Here is an 18205-nt window from a genome sequence, read left to right as displayed (position 1 = left end):
AAATGGCCTTGTCCCAACTTTTTGGGGATTTGTTGACACCATGAAATTCTGATTCAACATATTTTTCCCTTAAAATAGTACATTTTCTCAGTTTAAACTTTTGTTCCGTGATTTATGTTCTATTCTGAATAAAATATTAGAAGTTGGCACCTCCACATCATTACATTCAGTTTTTATTCACGATTTGTGTAGTGTCCTAACTTTTTTGGAATCCGGTTTGTATGTAATAAAAGTTACGTTTTAGATTCTTGACTTCAGTGATATTCCTCACTTTACACATAGTCCTTTGTGGTGTTTTTTTTTTTTTTTATCACACCTAGAGCATATTGCATTTCGAGATAAAAATATGACACTGACCTTTATTATGCGGCAGTACAATTACACCGGCATGAAATAGATTTTCATTGAAAATGCTTTTTATGTCTTGCATTCAGAGACCCAAAACATTTAATTTTTTCATTGATGAAGCTGTGTCAAGTCTTTTTTTTTTACTTTTTTACTATCAAGAATAAAAATGTGATCACATTATTGTATGGTTCATTATGTACACGGTGATAACAATGATACATAAAAAAAAATAAAAAATTATGGAAATAAATGTGTTTACAAATAAAAAAAAATTGTTTTAACCTTTTTTTTTTCCTAAACAGGATATTTAACTTTTTTAGATCTTTTTTTTTTTTTTTTCTGTGTTCCACTAGGGGATTTGCGACCCTTTGATCACTCATATAATACACTATAACTATATAGATGTCATTGGCATTAGCATCTAAGGGGTTAAACTGCTAGGATCAGGGTTAAGTCTCATCCTGGCTGTGAGATCAAAGTTCCAGCTGAATAATATGGCTGATGCCCACACGGTTACAGCTCCTGAGCCTGCGCCATCACCGTACTACATCTCTGACACCTAACTACTTGAAATTATGTAAAATGATGGCATAAGGGGTTAAGCTAACCTCTGGCTGCAGCTGTTTTTGAAAAACAAATTGGAAAAAAATGCTGAAAATAGACTTTTTTGTTTGAAATAAATATTTGGTAGAATATTGTTATAGTGACCGAGATTGTTAGCACAAAGCATGAATGGCTCATTGTGTACATTATTATTAATATATTATTACATTATATTTTGCTGTGTATTTATATAATAAAACTGCCATCCCACTGTAAATTATAATCTATGACTCCCCGCAGCCAGCACTAGGGAGAGCTCAGTACATATGAATTTATACAGTTACAATAGAACTCAACAGAAGCTGTATAAATCTTTATGCAGTGAGCTCCCCTAGTGTTGGCTCAGTAAATTCATTTCAGTATGCCTAGAAGCAGAGGCCTCTTTCCACCCCAGGATTGCGTGGTCTGCCTCTATTTAATGTACACCATTGCTTATAATATATGAGCTATGGGTAAAACCCAAGATCCTGGCAAAGTCATCTGTTTGGGAAATGCAAATGGTCTTACTTCGAGCCCCAAGTCCGACAAGAAAGCATAGTTTACAATTTTCACAGACAGTCCATGCAAATTTGTGCTATCCCAGGCAGGAAATGGGTGGGGCTTTTATAAGCCCCACCTACAAACGGTCATTTTTGGGTTTGGGCGTTCCCGGAGCAGAGCTTTACATGTTCAAATTTACAATCAGCAATGTTGGTAAGTATGGGAGAGAGAGTTGTACTCCCCCTCTACGACTTTTATGTGCCAGTGTCTGCACAGTGCTTGTCCTCTGAAGTTGGCGAAAACTGCACCCCACTGCACACTATAGGCTATTACTAACCACAAGGTTTCCAACTGAAACCAACAGAATTGTGAATTCAGCTCTGGAATATTAAATAAACTGTAAGTGACCTAATGCTACATGGGTTCTTGATTGTGGAAGGATAGTAAAAAAATATAAACTTAAAATTTTTTGTTTTTGAAACTATGGCCATTGATTAGGGGCCTACAACTCTTGGTCAACTCTTGTTTGTGGGTATAGAGGGTTGAGAGCTGTTTGATGACATTTAGGGTATTTATAGTATAGCAATCACCTATCTCTTTGTGTTCAGTTTTTCATCCCATCAGGCTATGAACATCTTTGCACTTTTTTTTTTTATTATTTCTTTCCTACCAATTTGCTACCGTGGACTCTGTATGACTCTCTCACTTGGTACCATGGTCAGTTAAGCATGTGTGTGTTCTCTATAGGGAGACAGAAATAGGCACCTCTGAATAATTGATCAGCTATATCAAAATCTAACATCCCTGTTGCTTCTTTCTCCCAACATCTTGCATCATGGCAGAGTTGAGAAACCACCGTACATATAAGATGCTTGGCTGGTCCCTCCAAAATTGGCAGGTTTGGCTAATGAGCCTCTATTGTGTAAGGCCACCTTTAGAAATAGCGGCAGGGAGGGGGAGAAGGTTGTGCATGGCAGATCAGAGTGTAGACAGGTGCGCTCACTCTACAATTTTTGGAAGTCCCATAGAAGGGGATTGAGATAGCTGCTCAATCGTGGACTTTCTACCTCTCCCGTCATTTTGGTGCGAAACAGTTCTTGAGATAGGTGCCGGTCTCAGTGGTGGAACTTGCACCTATTGGACATTTATGGCACATCCTGTGGAAATGTTCATACGGGAATGACCCTTTAAGCAGACCAGGCATTCAGAATGTATTAGAGGAACAGACAAGTCCACACCAGAAAAGTCTGAAAATCAATGAAGAAATGAAGAGTGCAGACTGAAACAGAATCAACTTTCCTTGTCAACGGTGTTCATATCCTTTCACCCTTTACCTTCATCACAGTCGTGTGAATATCCAGTCCACCCTTATAAACCATATTACTTGCTGTAATTACATATTCATTTCTGCTATATTGTGAATGAATTAATATGAGCTATCTACAGCCCCCAAAAGAAATGTACACTTCAAACATATAAATTATAGTAAAGGCACAAATATTTACAGCAGGTTCCAGCTATCCCTTATGCTTAGGGACCAGGGCCAGCACAAAGGGTAAACAGAGTAGACAATGGCCTAGGGTGCCACTGAGGTAGGGGTGCAATTTGTGAATAAAACTAAACAGTTTTCCAGGGTTTATAAATATGCAACAGTATCTATACATGTCTAATTGCTTACCAGATGATGCCACCATTGCTCATAAGCACTTTTTATTTTCTTAGCTTTGCCCAGCTCTGTGCTGCACCTTTGTTTTGATTCCGCTAGGGCTTGATGTGTGTGAAATTAGCAATGTGGATTACAGTTTCCATGATTCCTTTTCACTCTTGCAGACATTGGGGGGAATATATCACGTCTACACTACAGAATTCTGGCTTTTAAAAGTCGCAAAATAGAGCTTTGTGACTTTATGGTGTTAATGATGAAAAAAATGTTGCAACTTTTTGCATTTTTACACCAGTCTAGTTTTGAAAAGTTATCACTGTGACGTCTTTAAAAAGTAGCCAAAAAAGTCTCAAGCTTACTCTAGTAGATGGATGCCATAAAAAACTGGAGTAATATTTCTAGAAAAAAAAGGGTTTAATAATGCGCCAAATTTAACAAACAATGTGCGACCTTTTATAGATTTTACGCAAAGTACGGCTAAGCAGACTCAAGCAAAACTCACCTCAAATAGTACTCTTCTGATAAATTGCTCCATTGACTCTATGGTAGCCCAGCGCTCCATGCCTGGTCCTACACACGGGCACGGGCACCGGGCTCCCTCATTTCCTCCTGCTGCCGTGCTGACAAGCGCAGGCAGCAAGTAGCTTAGCTGTTGTATCTGTGCTCCATGCCAGAGTTTACAGGCCTGTCTCTCCTCCCTTGTGAGGCAGCACATACACGCCCTCTATCTCCCCAGCCTGTGGCTGGGTTGCAGGAAGTAAAGGCGCTTCCTGCCCCAGGAAGGCGCATGAGCAGACTTGGTCACTAGCTTGTCTAGTTCCTAGTGTGAAGGTGTTTTTGTAAGTTTCTGCTTTTCTGTGTACCGGACTTTGCTTTTTGGTTTAACGGATTTTGCTTGTTTGCCTCTGACCTTGGACTTCATTTACAGACTTTGCTTGATCGCTGCCTGCCCTGACCACGTACTTTCCTCAGTGCTTGCACCGGTATCTCTGAACACCCTGGTCAGCTGCCACTGGCCCGGGGATTGCTCTGGAGTAGCACCTGGCAACTATCCTAATGGCCCAAACCTATCCTCACCATCAGAGGCTCTAGTGAAGGCCAGGTAGTTACTTAGTCACGCCCCTCCAGGGTATAGCCAGTCAGTGGCGCAGTGTGTCCACACACGGTTTCCTAACGCTTTACTTACAGCTGCGAGCATGCCCCTCTATTGCCAGATGTAAGGTAGTGCTATAATTACTCACTGTCTCTGCATTATCTGCTGCCCAGCATGTAAAACATGATCCCTTCAGAGGCAGAGAAGAGCCAGGGAGCAGTGGGAATAAGAGGCATATAATGTGTGACCTTCATTACCACATGGAGGGGGAGAGTAAAGAAAACCACATGCACAGGACATCACGCAAGCTGGAGATAAACTGGAGCATAGTCTTGCCTTTTGAAGGCATCCCATTATTGGAACTATGAATGCTAGTGATTGTTAGGGGGACGATACTGGGCAATTAAATGAATGATCGTATAGCCAAGAGTTATGCCGAACTTCAGGGAACAAGGGTGTTGGTGCACGTTCTAAAACTCGTACCATGGGCACTTATATAGCTTGTCTCAGCACTGCTAGGGATGCCACCAGGTACTGAATGGTGCTGTTTTGATAACAAATGGAGAAAGATGTCCCTTGTTGTCTAATAACCAAACTATGTCATTATTACAGTGCAAAACAAAGTAGCACAGCTGCAGCAGAGGCGAGTTTGTCAGATGAAAGGGTCATTTGGCACAACCCGTGTTGATATATACAGTATCATCATTAGTTGTCTGTGGGCGGCACATAACAGCAACAATTAAACTCTGCTACATCTATATATTGACATTCAGAACTACAGTATTTAGTGCTTCTTGGTTCTCCAAGACAATGATGCTAGACTCATAGAAGAAGAAGAGCTCCTTGGTAAATTGTTGGTGCTGCAGGAATGCTACCAAGTGAGTTCCTTGAAGTATTGGACTTTGTCATGGTGGTAGTCATGCAGTGCATGGTCACGGTCATAGGAGCTTGATATGTGGAAACCGCTGCTCCCAACAAGATGCCGCCTGTCCTCCACAGCTCCGATCTGTCTGCTGGTTTATACATTGTGAATAAATACTCAGGAACTTCACGCCTAAGCGGTCTGTGAAGCTGACAAGCCGGCCATGTGGAAATTGTGAAAACAGGCTTGTGCCTTAGTGGTGCGGGCTCTGACACATGTCCGCGCGGCGGATTGTTAGGGGGATTCGGTAATGGTGATTTTCTGAACAGATTCACACAGTTTTTCTGACTCAACATCATCTTTGGTGTTTTCTGAATTCTCCAGTGTAATGTAACATCCTGAATCTCTGGGACAGTCACTTAGTTCACATTTGTTTGCAGCAGTGTCAGGGCTGAGCGTCGGCGGCACAGAGTCATTGCCGGATTCCTGTTCACCTGTCAAACCGCAACAGAAACATTAGTCTCTTTACTGACATATTCTGAAAAACAGCAGAAATAAGCTGCACGACTGATATAGAATCTACTGCATCTATCCATTTATCGAGAAAAAAGCAAAAAGTCAGCATTTATCATACATCTAGTGTCTGTCTATCTATCTATCTTAGCTCTCTCTCTCTATATCTCTATCAAAAATGGAAAGCAAAAAGCAGCACACTGGTGTAGGTTGGGTGCAATTCCTCCAGGGATCGGTAACCATGTTCCTGCATATATAAAAAAGGGATAAAGAGGTGCTATCTATCTATCTGGACTGGGAATTTAAAGGGGTTCTGCAGTTTTTTTAAACTGATGATCTATCCTCTGGATAGATCATCAGCATCTGATCGGCGGGGTCCGACACCCGGGACCCACGCCGATCAGCTGTTTGAGAAGGCAGCGGCGCTGGCAGTAGCGCCGCAGCCTTCTCGCTGTTTACCGCAGGCCCAGTGACGTCACAACTAGTATCAGTGGCCTGGGCGGGGCTAAGCTCTGTTCACTTGAATGGAGCTTAGCCCCGCCCAGGCCAGTGATACTAGTCGTGACGTCACTGGGTCTGCGTTAAACAGTGAGAAGGCTGCGGCGCTGCTGCCTTTTCAAACAGCTGATCGGCGGGGGTCCCGGGTGTCATACCGCGCCAATCAGAGGCTGATGATCTATCCTGTCCGACCCTGTACCTATCTATATCTATCTCTCTATCTCTCTCCCTCTCTATCTTATACACAGGGGAAAAATATATAATAAATGCTGTCTTATGTGTATGACTACAGCCGTATCATTTGAAGCACTGGTCTGTGAAGTATCTGGTGTGGGACTGGCAGCTCTCAGGTCTAGTTCTGCCTTGGCCCTGTGTTGGGAAATGATGGCATGCGGCATGTTATCATCATCTTCCTTCAAATATCTAATATATAAAGCTGAGTGTATGTGTTTATGTCCGCTAATGGAATCCGCACCGTCGCATTTACAATCACAGAATTTGGCACACAGGTATAGCCAATAGAAGCATGGTCACATGACCATTATCAGCCAATAGAAGCTCTCCACATACACAAAGTTTTACACCAGGTTTCCATAACAACCCAGCCATTTTTCTTCACTGCTGTAGGTCAGCTTTAAAGGGGCAGGGAGCTGTGGATCACACCATTCAGGCCACCCTCAAAAGACGGACTTAAAAATTCCGCCCCCAGTTCTACTAAGTCACGCCCCCGATGTGGTTAGGCCACGCCCCTTCCCACTCCGCAGTCAATGGGGATTGAAAAAATGAAGGTAAAAATCAACTTCTTTCAGCTGCAGGGGTGGGAGAGAGGGTGACTTTCTCCCTGCAGCTCACATCCAGGTCCTGTGCCGGATGGAGGACAGGGAGTCTGAAAGCCGGACTGTCCGGTCTAAAACTGGACCTCTGGCCACCCTTGGGGCAGACTGCTGTGGAGGTCACAGTTAAGGGGATGGTCCGCTATGGAGGTCAGTGTTAAGGGGAAGATTGCTGTAGAGGCCACTGTTAAGAGGATGGTCCACTATGGAGGTCAGTGTTAAGGGGGCGAAATGCTCTGGAGGTCACTGGTAAAGGGGTGGGCTGCTGTGGAGGTCACTGTTAAAGGGGCGGGCACTGTGTAGGTCTCTGTTAAGGGGGCAGTGAACAGTCGAGGTCACAGTTAAGGGGCAGTCCTCTATGGAGGTCAGTCTTAAGGGGCGGGGTGCTGTAGAGGTCACTGTTAAGGGGGCGGGGTATTGTGGAGGTCACATTTTAGGGGGAACTGAGCATTGTGGAGGTCAGGTAATTTATATAATGTGTTTGGACAAACTATTTCAATATGGCAATATGCATCCCACAGTATGATTGGAAAGAAGGCAAAATCAGGTTCTGGGTGTAAAGTAGTCGGAGCACAGATACAGGTGTGTATCTTGTATGTCTTATATGTCTAGGACAGGTCTGGTCAAAGCGACCCTGTAGAATTATTAATTTGGTCTCCATGATGTTTCTATATGATCTTCCATCTATAATGCTTCTTAACATCTTCAGCCTATATAATGATGGTTCCCTTTTTTACATTGCAGAATAAATAGAAGAGTTATCACATACCAGCATTATACTAAAAAACTCTTAAACCTGACATTTTTCACCACCTATAATCCTGTGAATCTTCCTAATGCTCCTAGCCTGTCCTTATATTAACTTTCGTGGGATTACCTGAAACTCCTATGAAGCGCTGACCTATAAAGTCTAATCCTCTATGTGTTTTCAAAGTCAAAAGCTGCTGAGAAGGAGCACCTGAAGATAATGGCATATGGGCAAGCTTTTAAGATCTGAAGGCACAAATATTTTGGGACTTCTTTTATCCTTTTATCGGTCTTTACAAAATACTGAACAACTTTAAGTGGATATGCATAAACATATCGCTACTATTTGAGCTGAGCTACTCCACATTGCCATGCCACTCACTACACTAGTAGACTAAAGAAGGCTGTAGAAATCAGTAACCTTCAACACTCCAGCTGCTATAAAACTACAACTCCCAGCATGCACACTTACTTGGCTGTTCTTGTAACTCTCATAGAAGTGAAAGGAGAATTCTGGGAGTTGTAGTTTCAGAACAGCTGGAGTGCCATCAGTTGCTAATCATTGCTATAGATCATTGATACTAAGGTCTTTGGGGGCAACCAGAGCTTGAAGATGATAATAGACATACAAATCTTGCTTATAGTTTCAATCTCAGGATCCACCAAGGAAATTGGGGTTAGAAGCCCCACTGGTCACAAAAATGGGGGTCATGTGTCTACTATTTGAATCTCCAGCCGTCCCATAGTTTGAACGTAGTGGCAATGAGCGTGCTCGACCACCACCCTATTCAAATGGTGAGCCACGTTCTTGTAATAAGTGGGAGTCCTCACCGATGAGACACTTATTACATATACTCTTGTGTTTGACATTCTAGCACAACCCCTTTAAGTCCATCCTGAACACTAATGATTATCTGGTAGAAGAAATGGTTGTGGTTGAGGTAACGCAACATGGAATAACTCACAGTCACAATCTTGTAAATTCTCAATGGCAATCAGTAGCCTCATTCGTGCTTCAGGGTTTGTGATGTTGAGCTCACAGAGATGACTCTCTTTTATGTCCTTTAGGTCTTCAAGACTTTCGTATCCATTCAACAGAAGGCTTGACATATATTCCTGTGAGATATAAAAATCTGTGTTTTTGACAACCTCATGATTTGAAGGGTGACGCATTTGCCAAGGGATTGGTCTAAAAGTGGTATAGCACTAGGAGAGGTTAAAGGGGTATTTTGATTCTATGTGCATGAAACTTAAAGAGGACGTTTCATGGGTCCAGACTTTATAAACTAAGTATCGGGGTATGTAGGGAATACAGCGGGAATCTAATAAAGCTTACTATTTTTTCTGGGCGCCACTCCGTTCGCCCGCTGTGGCCACCGTTGAATTATCCCGCCTGGTATGCTAATTTTCGCATCGGAACAATGAGGAGGAGACTGAGTCTCCGTGGGCGTCTCCTTCTCCCTGGCTGTAGCGCTGTCCAGTCACAGCCAGAAAAAAACCCTCACCTTCTCCCTGGCTGTGACGCGCTCCGCTGCGATTGGACAGCTCATAGCCAGGGAGAAGGAGACGCCCATTGAGAAACAGGACAGTCTCCTCCTCCCTGTTCCTATGCGAAAATTAGCATACAGGGTGGTAGAATTTAACGTGGGCCACAGCGGGCGAACGGAGCGGCGCCCAGAAAAAATAATAAGCGGTATTAGATCCCCGCTGTATGCCCTACATACCCTGATACTTAGTTTATAAAGTCTGGACCCATGAATGGTCCTCTTTAAGGGGGTTGTTGAACCACCTAAATTTAAAGTGTATCTGTCGTTTTGGTTTAAAGAGTGTTAAATCTAAGGCTACTTTCACACTAGCGTTCGGAGCGGGTCGTCTGATGTTTCATCAGACGGATCCGCTCCTATAATGCAGACGTTTGCATCCGTTCAGAACGGATCCGTCTGCATTATAACTTAGAAAAATTTCTAAAGTGTGAATGTAGCCTGAGCGGATCCGTTCAGACTTTACATTGAAAGTCAATGGGGGACGGATCCGCTTGAAGATTGAGCCATATGGTGTCATCTTCAAGCGGATCCGTCCCCATTGACTTCCATTATAAGTCTGGACGGATCCGCTCGCCTCCGCACGGCCAGGCGGACACCCGAACGCTGCTTGCAGCGTTCAGGTGTCCGCTCACTGAGCGGAGCGGAGGCTGAGCGCTGGCAGGCGGATGCATTCTCAGTGGATCCGCCTCCACTCAGAATGCATTAGGGCCAGACGGCTGCGTTCAGGGCCGCTTGTGAGCCCCTTCAAACGGAGCTCACAAGCGGACACCTGAACGCAGGTGTGAAAGTAGCCTAAGCTGTAAGTGTACATTATGCACTAAGGAGAGACTGTCTTCAGTCTTCAGCATTTTACTAAGCACTAGTGTTGAGCACGAATATTCTAATCGCAAATTTGTATTGTGAATATTGCCACTTCGAGAATTTGCGAATATCTAGAATATAGTGCTAGATCTTCGCAAATATCGCAATATCGCAAATATTATAGATTTTTTTTCATCAGTACCCATGATCCCTCACTGCTTCTTGCTTGTGGGCGAATGAGAAGGCTGCAATATATTTGACTTTAGGAGTAGCGTTGATCACAAATTTTCATATCGTGAAATTTTCGATTGCCGATTTTCGCAATCAAGAAAATGATGACAAGATCACGAAATTCTTGAATTTGTGAATATATGACGAATATTCGCCCAAATATTCACGAAATATTGCAAGTTTGAATATTGCCCCTGCCGCTCATCACTGCTAAGCACTAAAGATGACTGTGTAACAAGCCAGATAGGCGGGGCGACGGGCAGTGATAGTTAGGACACATATACATAGTCAGGGACTGGGTACTGGCAAGAGCCGGCTGGAAACCTCTGCATGTTACACACAGGTGTCTTCAGCATTCAGTAAAACACTAAAGACTGAACCTGTTACAGCTTTGCTAGGAAGACTCTTTACGCCCTGTTTTCAAGTAGAAAGAAACATCTTTCCTTAATAAAGTACATTACAAAAATGTTTAATATCCATGTCCCTGTACAATATCAAAAATAAACCAAAACGACTGTAACACTTTAAAAGAAAGAAAACGATTACAATGCTATAAAATAATGACAGATGCAATACTCAAATTACCAATATCCTGCCGCTCCCGTTCTAATGCTTCTCAGGTCTTACTCCTCCAGTGATGACATGCTCACATGACTTGTGACCACCGAAGCCACACTTGTGACTGGAAGTAGCGGTGACCTCAGTGGTGTTTACATGTCACCAGTATAGCCAATGGATGCAGCAGTCACATGTGTTCATCGCTGGAGCAGGAAGAACAGAGAATGGCGATGGACCCGGTAAGTGTCTGAACCGGTGCAGCAGGGCACTGATAATGTGTGTATTACTTGTTTGGACAACCCCTATAATCACTTCCTAAATGGAAAGTTCTACAATTGTGTTTTAGTTCTTCATTGCTTTCACTGTCAGTGAATGAGAACCTTCTTCTGTACATTCAGTAATCCTGTCCATGGTTAGTCCTGTTCCCACGTACTCAGGGAGCATTGTCTACAATTATAAATCTTAAACATTGTGGGGAATTGAAACACAAAGAGGGTCATTTATGAAAAAATATATGCCACTGTCACAACCAGACAGCTGAGAAGCTCTGACAGAAGCCTTTCAGAACCTCCTCCTTGAGTTTTCTTTGTTGTGATGTTCAGTTCCTCATCTCGTTAGCCTCTCTCAGCTGTCATGTAGTTGGACTGATTGCTTCCCTTTAAATTCCTCCCCATAATGCATTACTGGGCGGCTTATACTTCTTCCTGGAGTGTGTGTGCATGCTGATCCTATTTCCCAGTCTGCTACTAAGTTAAGTGCTGTACATTTATCTGTTATTTTCTGTTTGCTGGATCCCAGGTGACCCTGACTCCCTCCGTGTCTGGTGTAGGGAGCCGGTGGTCGTGTCCCCTCACTATTGTAGGGTGTTCAGGTGTTATATAGTCGAGGTACGTGGATATGCAACCATCCACCTCTGGGATTTTTGCATAGGCTGAGCAGCCAGGGAAAGTGCCAGGTTTTGTGCAGGGGTCTCCCTTTTGGTTCCTTAGCTTTGGATCCAGTGAGTCATATATGCATGTTGCATTGTCTTGTTTCCTGTACACCGTCCGTGACATTATAAGCCGCCAAAACCGTCTCAAGCATGGATCCGGTTTCACTTTTGGCTGAACGCTTCCAGGGTCTTTCATTGGAGGTAGCTGATCTCCGTAAGACTTTTTCTCAGCTTCAAGTGACCGGTTCAGCTTGCGTTCATGGAGTTTGTTCTGAGCCTAAGATCTCGCTCCCGGATACGTTCTCCGGGGGTAGTGAGAATTTTGTGCGTTTTAGAGAGGCTTGCAAACTCCATTTTCGCCTTCTTCCCCATTCCTCTGGTGATGAGGAACGGAGGGTGGGGATCATTATATCGCTGCTCAGGGGTAACGCTCAGTCTTGGGCCTTTTCGCTGCCGGAGGGGGCACGGCCTCTCCGTTCAGTGGATGAATTCTTTTTAGCCCTGGGTCAGATATATGATGATCCGGATCGTATTGCTCTGGCTGAGTCTAGACTACGTCTATTATGCCAGGGTAAACAATCCGCAGAGATATACTGCTCAGAATTTCGGAGATGGGCAGCTGATACTGGTTGGAATGATGCTGCACTCCGAAGTCAATTTTGCCATGGTCTTTCAGAGGGATTGAAAGATGCATTTGCCTTTCATGAGAGGCCTATTTCCTTGGACTCTGCTATGTCTCAGGCCGTTCGTATTGACAGGCGTCTTAGAGAGAGAGGAGAGATATCTCCTTCCTGTCATACTCAGTCCCAGGACAGTGCAGCGGTCTCATTCTGTGCGCAGGGGTCTCGGTCGCTGTCAGCCCCTTCTGAGCAGGAGCCCATGCAGCTGGGGTTGATTGCTTCTGACAATAGAAGATTCAGCTCGCATGGGAGGGTTTGTTTTTGTTGTGGAGGTATAAATCATTTGGCAAATGTTTGTCCCTCTAGGAGATTCAGGCAGTTTTCTGGGAGTAATAAAGAAACAAACAGGAAAAAATCTTTTAAAAATGTTCCGTCTGTTACTATTGGCAGGGTTGAGGCGGAAATTGAAGGTTTTCCGTTTGCTTGTAGTTCCCGTTTTGTCCTGCCTGCTAGGGTGGCGCTAGAGAGCAAGAGCATTTTTTGTGAGATTTTTGTGGATAGTGGAGCAGCTGTCAATCTCATTGATAATCAATTTGCAATAACTCATGGTTTCCAGGTGCGCACTTTGGGAAAGGATATTCCTGTTTTTGCTATTGATTCCGCTCCACTTTCTCAGAAATCATTAAAGGGCATAGTTCACAATATCCGTTTAATTGTGAGTGATGCTCATGTTGAGGATGTGTCATGTTTCGTCCTTAGCGGTTTGCCTACTCCTCTAGTGTTGGGGCTACCCTGGCTCACTAAACATAACCCCACCATTGATTGGCAAGCGAGGCAAATAAATGGTTGGAGTGACTTTTGCAGAGAGAATTGCCTCACGACATCTGTTTCTGAGGTTGCTACTAAGACTGTACCATCTTTTCTCTCTGAATTTTCGGATGTCTTCTCTGAGAGTGGAGTTCAGGATTTGCCCCCGCACAGGGAGTACGATTGCCCTATTAATCTCATCCCAGGCGCCAAGCTGCCTAAATCTCGTTTATACAATCTTTCCCAACCTGAGAGGATCGCTATGCGTGCTTATATCTCTGAGAGTCTGAGAAAAGGACACATACGACCCTCGAAGTCACCTGTTGCCGCTGGTTTTTTCTTTGTTAAGAAAAAAGATGGTTCTTTAAGACCTTGTCTGGATTTCAGGGAGCTGAACAGTATCACTATTCGTGACCCTTATCCGCTTCCTCTGATCCCGGACCTGTTTAACCAGGTTGTTGGGGCTAAAGTCTTTTCCAAATTAGATCTAAGAGGGGCATACAACCTGGTCAGGGTCAGAGAAGGAGATGAATGGAAGACGGCCTTCAATACCCCTGAGGGCCATTTTGAGAATTTGGTTATGCCTTTTGGTTTGATGAATGCCCCAGCCGTTTTTCAGCATTTCGTGAACAGCATTTTTTATCATTTGATGGGAAAATTTGTATTAGTGTATTTGGATGACATTTAGATTTTTTCTCCTGATTTCAAAACTCATAAGGAACATTTACGTCAGGTCTTGCTCATCCTGCGGGAGAATAAATTATATGCGAAACTGGAAAAATGTGTGTTTGCGGTTCCAGAAATTCAATTTCTGGGGTTTCTTCTCTCCGCTTCTGGTTTTCGCATGGACCCCGAGAAGGTCCGCGCTGTGCTTGAGTGGGAGCTTCCTGAGAATCAGAAGGCGCTGATGCGTTTTTTGGGCTTTGCCAATTATTACAGGAAGTTTATTTTGAATTATTCCTCTATTGTTAAACCACTCACTGATATGACCAGAAAGGGGGTAGATTTTTCTTCTTGGTCAGTAGAGGCGCGTAAGGCTTTTTCTAATATCAAGGAGAGTTTTGCTTCCGCTCCCATCTTGGTGCAACCTGATATTTCTTTACCCTTCATAGTTGAGGTTGATGCTTCTGAGGTGGGTGTGGGGGCGGTCTTGTCTCAGGGTTCCTCTCCTGCCAAATGGCGACCGTGTGCCTTTTTCTCGAAAAAACTCTCCTCCGCAGAGAGAAATTACGATGTGGGAGATAGGGAATTGTTAGCCATCAAGTTGGCTTTTGAGGAATGGCGCCATTGGCTAGAGGGAGCCAGACACCCTATTACCGTATTTACTGACCATAAAAATCTGGCCTACTTGGAGTCAGCCAAGCGTCTGAACCCGAGACAGGCCAGATGGTCTTTGTTCTTTTCTAGGTTTAATTTTGTTGTCACGTTCCGCCCTGGAGTTAAGAATGTGAAGGCAGATGCCCTGTCACGTTGTTTTCCGGGAGGCGGGAATTTTGAAGACCCGGGTCCCATTTTGGCTGAAGGTGTGGTGGTCTCTGCTCTTTTTTCTGAATTGGAGGCAGAGGTGCAGGCAGCCCAGTCAGAGGCTCCTGATCTTTGTCCTCCTGGGAGGTTGTTTGTGCCTCTCGCTTTAAGACACAAGATTTTTAAGGAACACCACGATACGGTCCTTGCTGGGCACCCGGGGGCAAGAGCCACACTGGATCTCATCGCTCGGAGATTCTGGTGGCCTGCGCTTCGTAAGTCGGTTGAGGGTTTTGTGGCAGCCTGCGAGACTTGCGCTCGTGCCAAAGTCCCTCATTCACGGCCATCAGGTCCTCTCCTTCCCTTACCCATTCCTTCCCGTCCTTGGACACATCTGTCCATGGACTTCATAACGGACCTGCCTCGTTCCTCGGGGAAGACTGTGATTCTGGTGGTGGTGGACCGTTTTAGCAAAATGGTGCATTTCATCCCTTTTCCTGGTTTGCCCAATGCTAAGACGCTGGCGCAGGCATTTATTGATCACATTGTCAAATTGCACGGTATTCCTTCAGACATAGTCTCTGATAGGGGCACGCAGTTTGTTTCCAGATTCTGGAAGGCTTTCTGTTCTCGCTTGGGGGTTCGGTTGTCATTCTCTTCTGCTTTCCACCCGCAGTCGAATGGCCAGACAGAGCGCGTCAATCAGAATCTGGAGACATATCTGCGCTGTTTTGTGGCGGAGAATCAAGAGGATTGGTGTTCTTTTTTGTCCCTTGCTGAGTTTGCTTTAAATAACCGTCGTCAGGAGTCCTCTGATAAGTCACCATTTTTTGGTGCATATGGGTTTCATCCGCAGTTTGGGACTTTCTCGGGAGAGGGGTCTTCTGGTTTACCTGATGAGGACAGATTCTCCTCGTCTTTGTCATCTATTTGGCAAAAGATTCAGGATAATCTAAAGAGCATGAGTGAGAGATATAAGCGTGTGGCAGATAAGAGACGTGTGCTTGGTCCGGACCTGAATGTTGGTGATCTGGTGTGGTTGTCTACCAAGAATATCAAATTGAAGGTTCCCTCCTGGAAGTTGGGTCCTAGGTTTATTGGGCCTTACAAAATCCTGTCTGTCATCAATCCTGTTGCCTACCGTCTTGATCTTCCTCAGACTTGGAAGATCCATAATGTTTTTCATAAGTCCTTATTGAAACCTTATGTTCAACCCATTGTACCCTCGCCTTTGCCTCCTCCTCCGATTATGGTTGATGGGAATCTTGAATTTCAGGTCTCTAGGATTGTGGATTCTCGTCTTGTCCGCGGTTCTCTTCAGTACCTTGTTCATTGGGAGGGTTATGGTCCTGAGGAGAGGATGTGGGTCCCAGTGACGGACATTAAGGCCTCTCGTCTCATCAGGGCTTTCCATAGGTCCCATCCTGAGAAGGTGGGCTCTGAGTGTCCGGAGTCCACTCGTAGAGGGAGGGGTACTGTCACAACCAGACAGCTGAGAAGCTCTGACAGAAGCCTTTCAGAACCTCCTCCTTGAGTTTTCTTTGTTGTGATGTTCAGTTCCTCATCTCGTTAGCCTCTCTCAGCTGTCATGTAGTTGGACTGATTGCTTCCCTTTAAATTCCTCCCCATAATGCATTACTGGGCGGCTTATACTTCTTCCTGGAGTGTGTGTGCATGCTGATCCTATTTCCCAGTCTGCTACTAAGTTAAGTGCTGTACATTTATCTGTTATTTTCTGTTTGCTGGATCCCAGGTGACCCTGACTCCCTCCGTGTCTGGTGTAGGGAGCCGGTGGTCGTGTCCCCTCACTATTGTAGGGTGTTCAGGTGTTATATAGTCGAGGTACGTGGATATGCAACCATCCACCTCTGGGATTTTTGCATAGGCTGAGCAGCCAGGGAAAGTGCCAGGTTTTGTGCAGGGGTCTCCCTTTTGGTTCCTTAGCTTTGGATCCAGTGAGTCATATATGCATGTTGCATTGTCTTGTTTCCTGTACACCGTCTGTGACAGCCACTTTTTGTCGTATTTAAGGTGCAGATTTTGTCGCAAAGGTGTTTTGTTGCAAAATCTGCACCTTTTTCCCCATGTATGCCACTTACGCCTCTTTTCTTGAGTTCTGAGAAAAGGGGGCGGGAAAGAGAGTTCTGAGAAAAGGGGCGGGGAAGAAGGCGGGCCGGCATCTCATTCATCATTTTCTATGCCTGTTTTTGGTGTAGAAAATTACTTCAATATATGCCAGCGAGGAAGCTGGCGTAGATTTAATCTTGTTGAACGGACTCCTGATCATGCGTCTAGGTTATGTAGAGACCGGCGTATCAAGTTACAGCAGACAGGGACTAAGACTGGCATCCCCCAAAGACCAGCTTCCCCTAAAGGCTCTTTTTGCACTCATTTTCAAAAAATTGGGTGACTTTTTACATTTTTACACCACTCACTCAAAGATATGAAATGTGGGTGAGAAAGTGGATGTTGTTAGCTATGTGAATGAGTTTCACTACAGATTTATTATTGAGACTTTTTTAAAAAGTCACAAAAAAGTAGCATTCTTACTCCAGTAGAAGGGTGAAGTAGGAAAACCGGAGGAGCTTTTCTAGACAAAAGTGTTAGCTTTAAGGATAAGACAAATTTGTGACAACATGTGACATTTGATAAAAGTGACATAAAGTATGCTAATGCAGGCTCGAGCAAAACAGACTTCAAATATTCCCCTCATGATAAATCCACAACAAAAAATATTAGACAGTTCAATAACTTTAATTTATATACTAATGAGATATTATTAAAAGGGTTGGTCGATGAACAACATATACCACCCATGAACAGGAAAGGTCCCCAAGACCCCTGTCTACTGCTGAATGGAGAGGTAGCGTGCATACATGACCACCACTCCATTCTCTGTCTATGGGACTGGCAAGTACACAGCTCAGCCATCTCTGACAGTACATAAAAGTGAATAGAGCTTGATACAGTACATTTACAAAGGGACTTGGGGACCCCTGTTGGTTTGATTGGTGGACTCCCAGTGATCATACATTTATCACCTATCCTGTGGAGGTGATAAATGTTGTGCATAATCCAACCCCTTTACCCTAAATTGGAAACCCCTTTTAAACTCTACTGCCCCCAGAACATGTTCATCTCTAATGTGCAAGTGATGATATTACCTTTGAGGTGATCCTAATATAACAGTTTGTATTAGGTAATGATATAACCAGCAGGCGGTGTGCCTCTATAGTGTGCCTCACTTCTTACCTGCAGGTTGAATCTTTCCAGAAGTTCTAGCAATGTTTTAGGTCTTGGTCGCTTACTTCTCCTCCTTACTATTCTCCTGGGAGCTTCCTCCTCACATATGATGTCTACATATATAAATTTAAAATTTCCAACTTTGTTATTTAACAAGCCAGTCCAAATACCCATGGGTGTCTTGTAGATGATATCTATGATGTCACCTTTCTGGAAAGAACATGGAAAAGCAATGGTAAAGAGCATCAGTTCACCGTAAACTACTGATTAACAGGAAAACATACATATTCTAATTATGATGACAACATTAGTGATGATGATTAGAAGGTCTACAGATCCAGCCAAAAGAACAGTTTACTGATGGGT

The 18205-nt window shown here is 44.1% G+C and overlaps 1 protein-coding gene across 2 annotated transcripts in view; it reads right to left on the bottom strand.

The window, feature by feature from the left end:
- Window positions 1-282: 282 nt before the first annotated feature.
- The window catches only part of LOC122932367 (SAM domain-containing protein SAMSN-1-like), a 54990-nt gene continuing 37067 nt past the window's right edge, over window positions 283-18205 (bottom strand). For both annotated transcript variants that reach the window (XM_044286736.1, XM_044286737.1), the window contains 3 exons: window positions 17849-18049; window positions 8606-8756; window positions 283-5543 (listed from right to left, as the gene is read on the bottom strand). In XM_044286736.1, coding sequence (XP_044142671.1) covers window positions 5344-5543; window positions 8606-8756; window positions 17849-18049 — 552 coding nt within the window. In that variant the 3' untranslated portion in view covers window positions 283-5343. The remainder of the gene's footprint in view (window positions 5544-8605; window positions 8757-17848; window positions 18050-18205) is intronic.

Source organism: Bufo gargarizans, chromosome 3 (genome assembly GCF_014858855.1).
Source record: "Bufo gargarizans isolate SCDJY-AF-19 chromosome 3, ASM1485885v1, whole genome shotgun sequence".
In the NCBI taxonomy this organism is placed as follows: Eukaryota; Metazoa; Chordata; class Amphibia; order Anura; family Bufonidae; genus Bufo; species Bufo gargarizans.
This window is presented reverse-complemented; position numbering and strand designations above follow the sequence as displayed.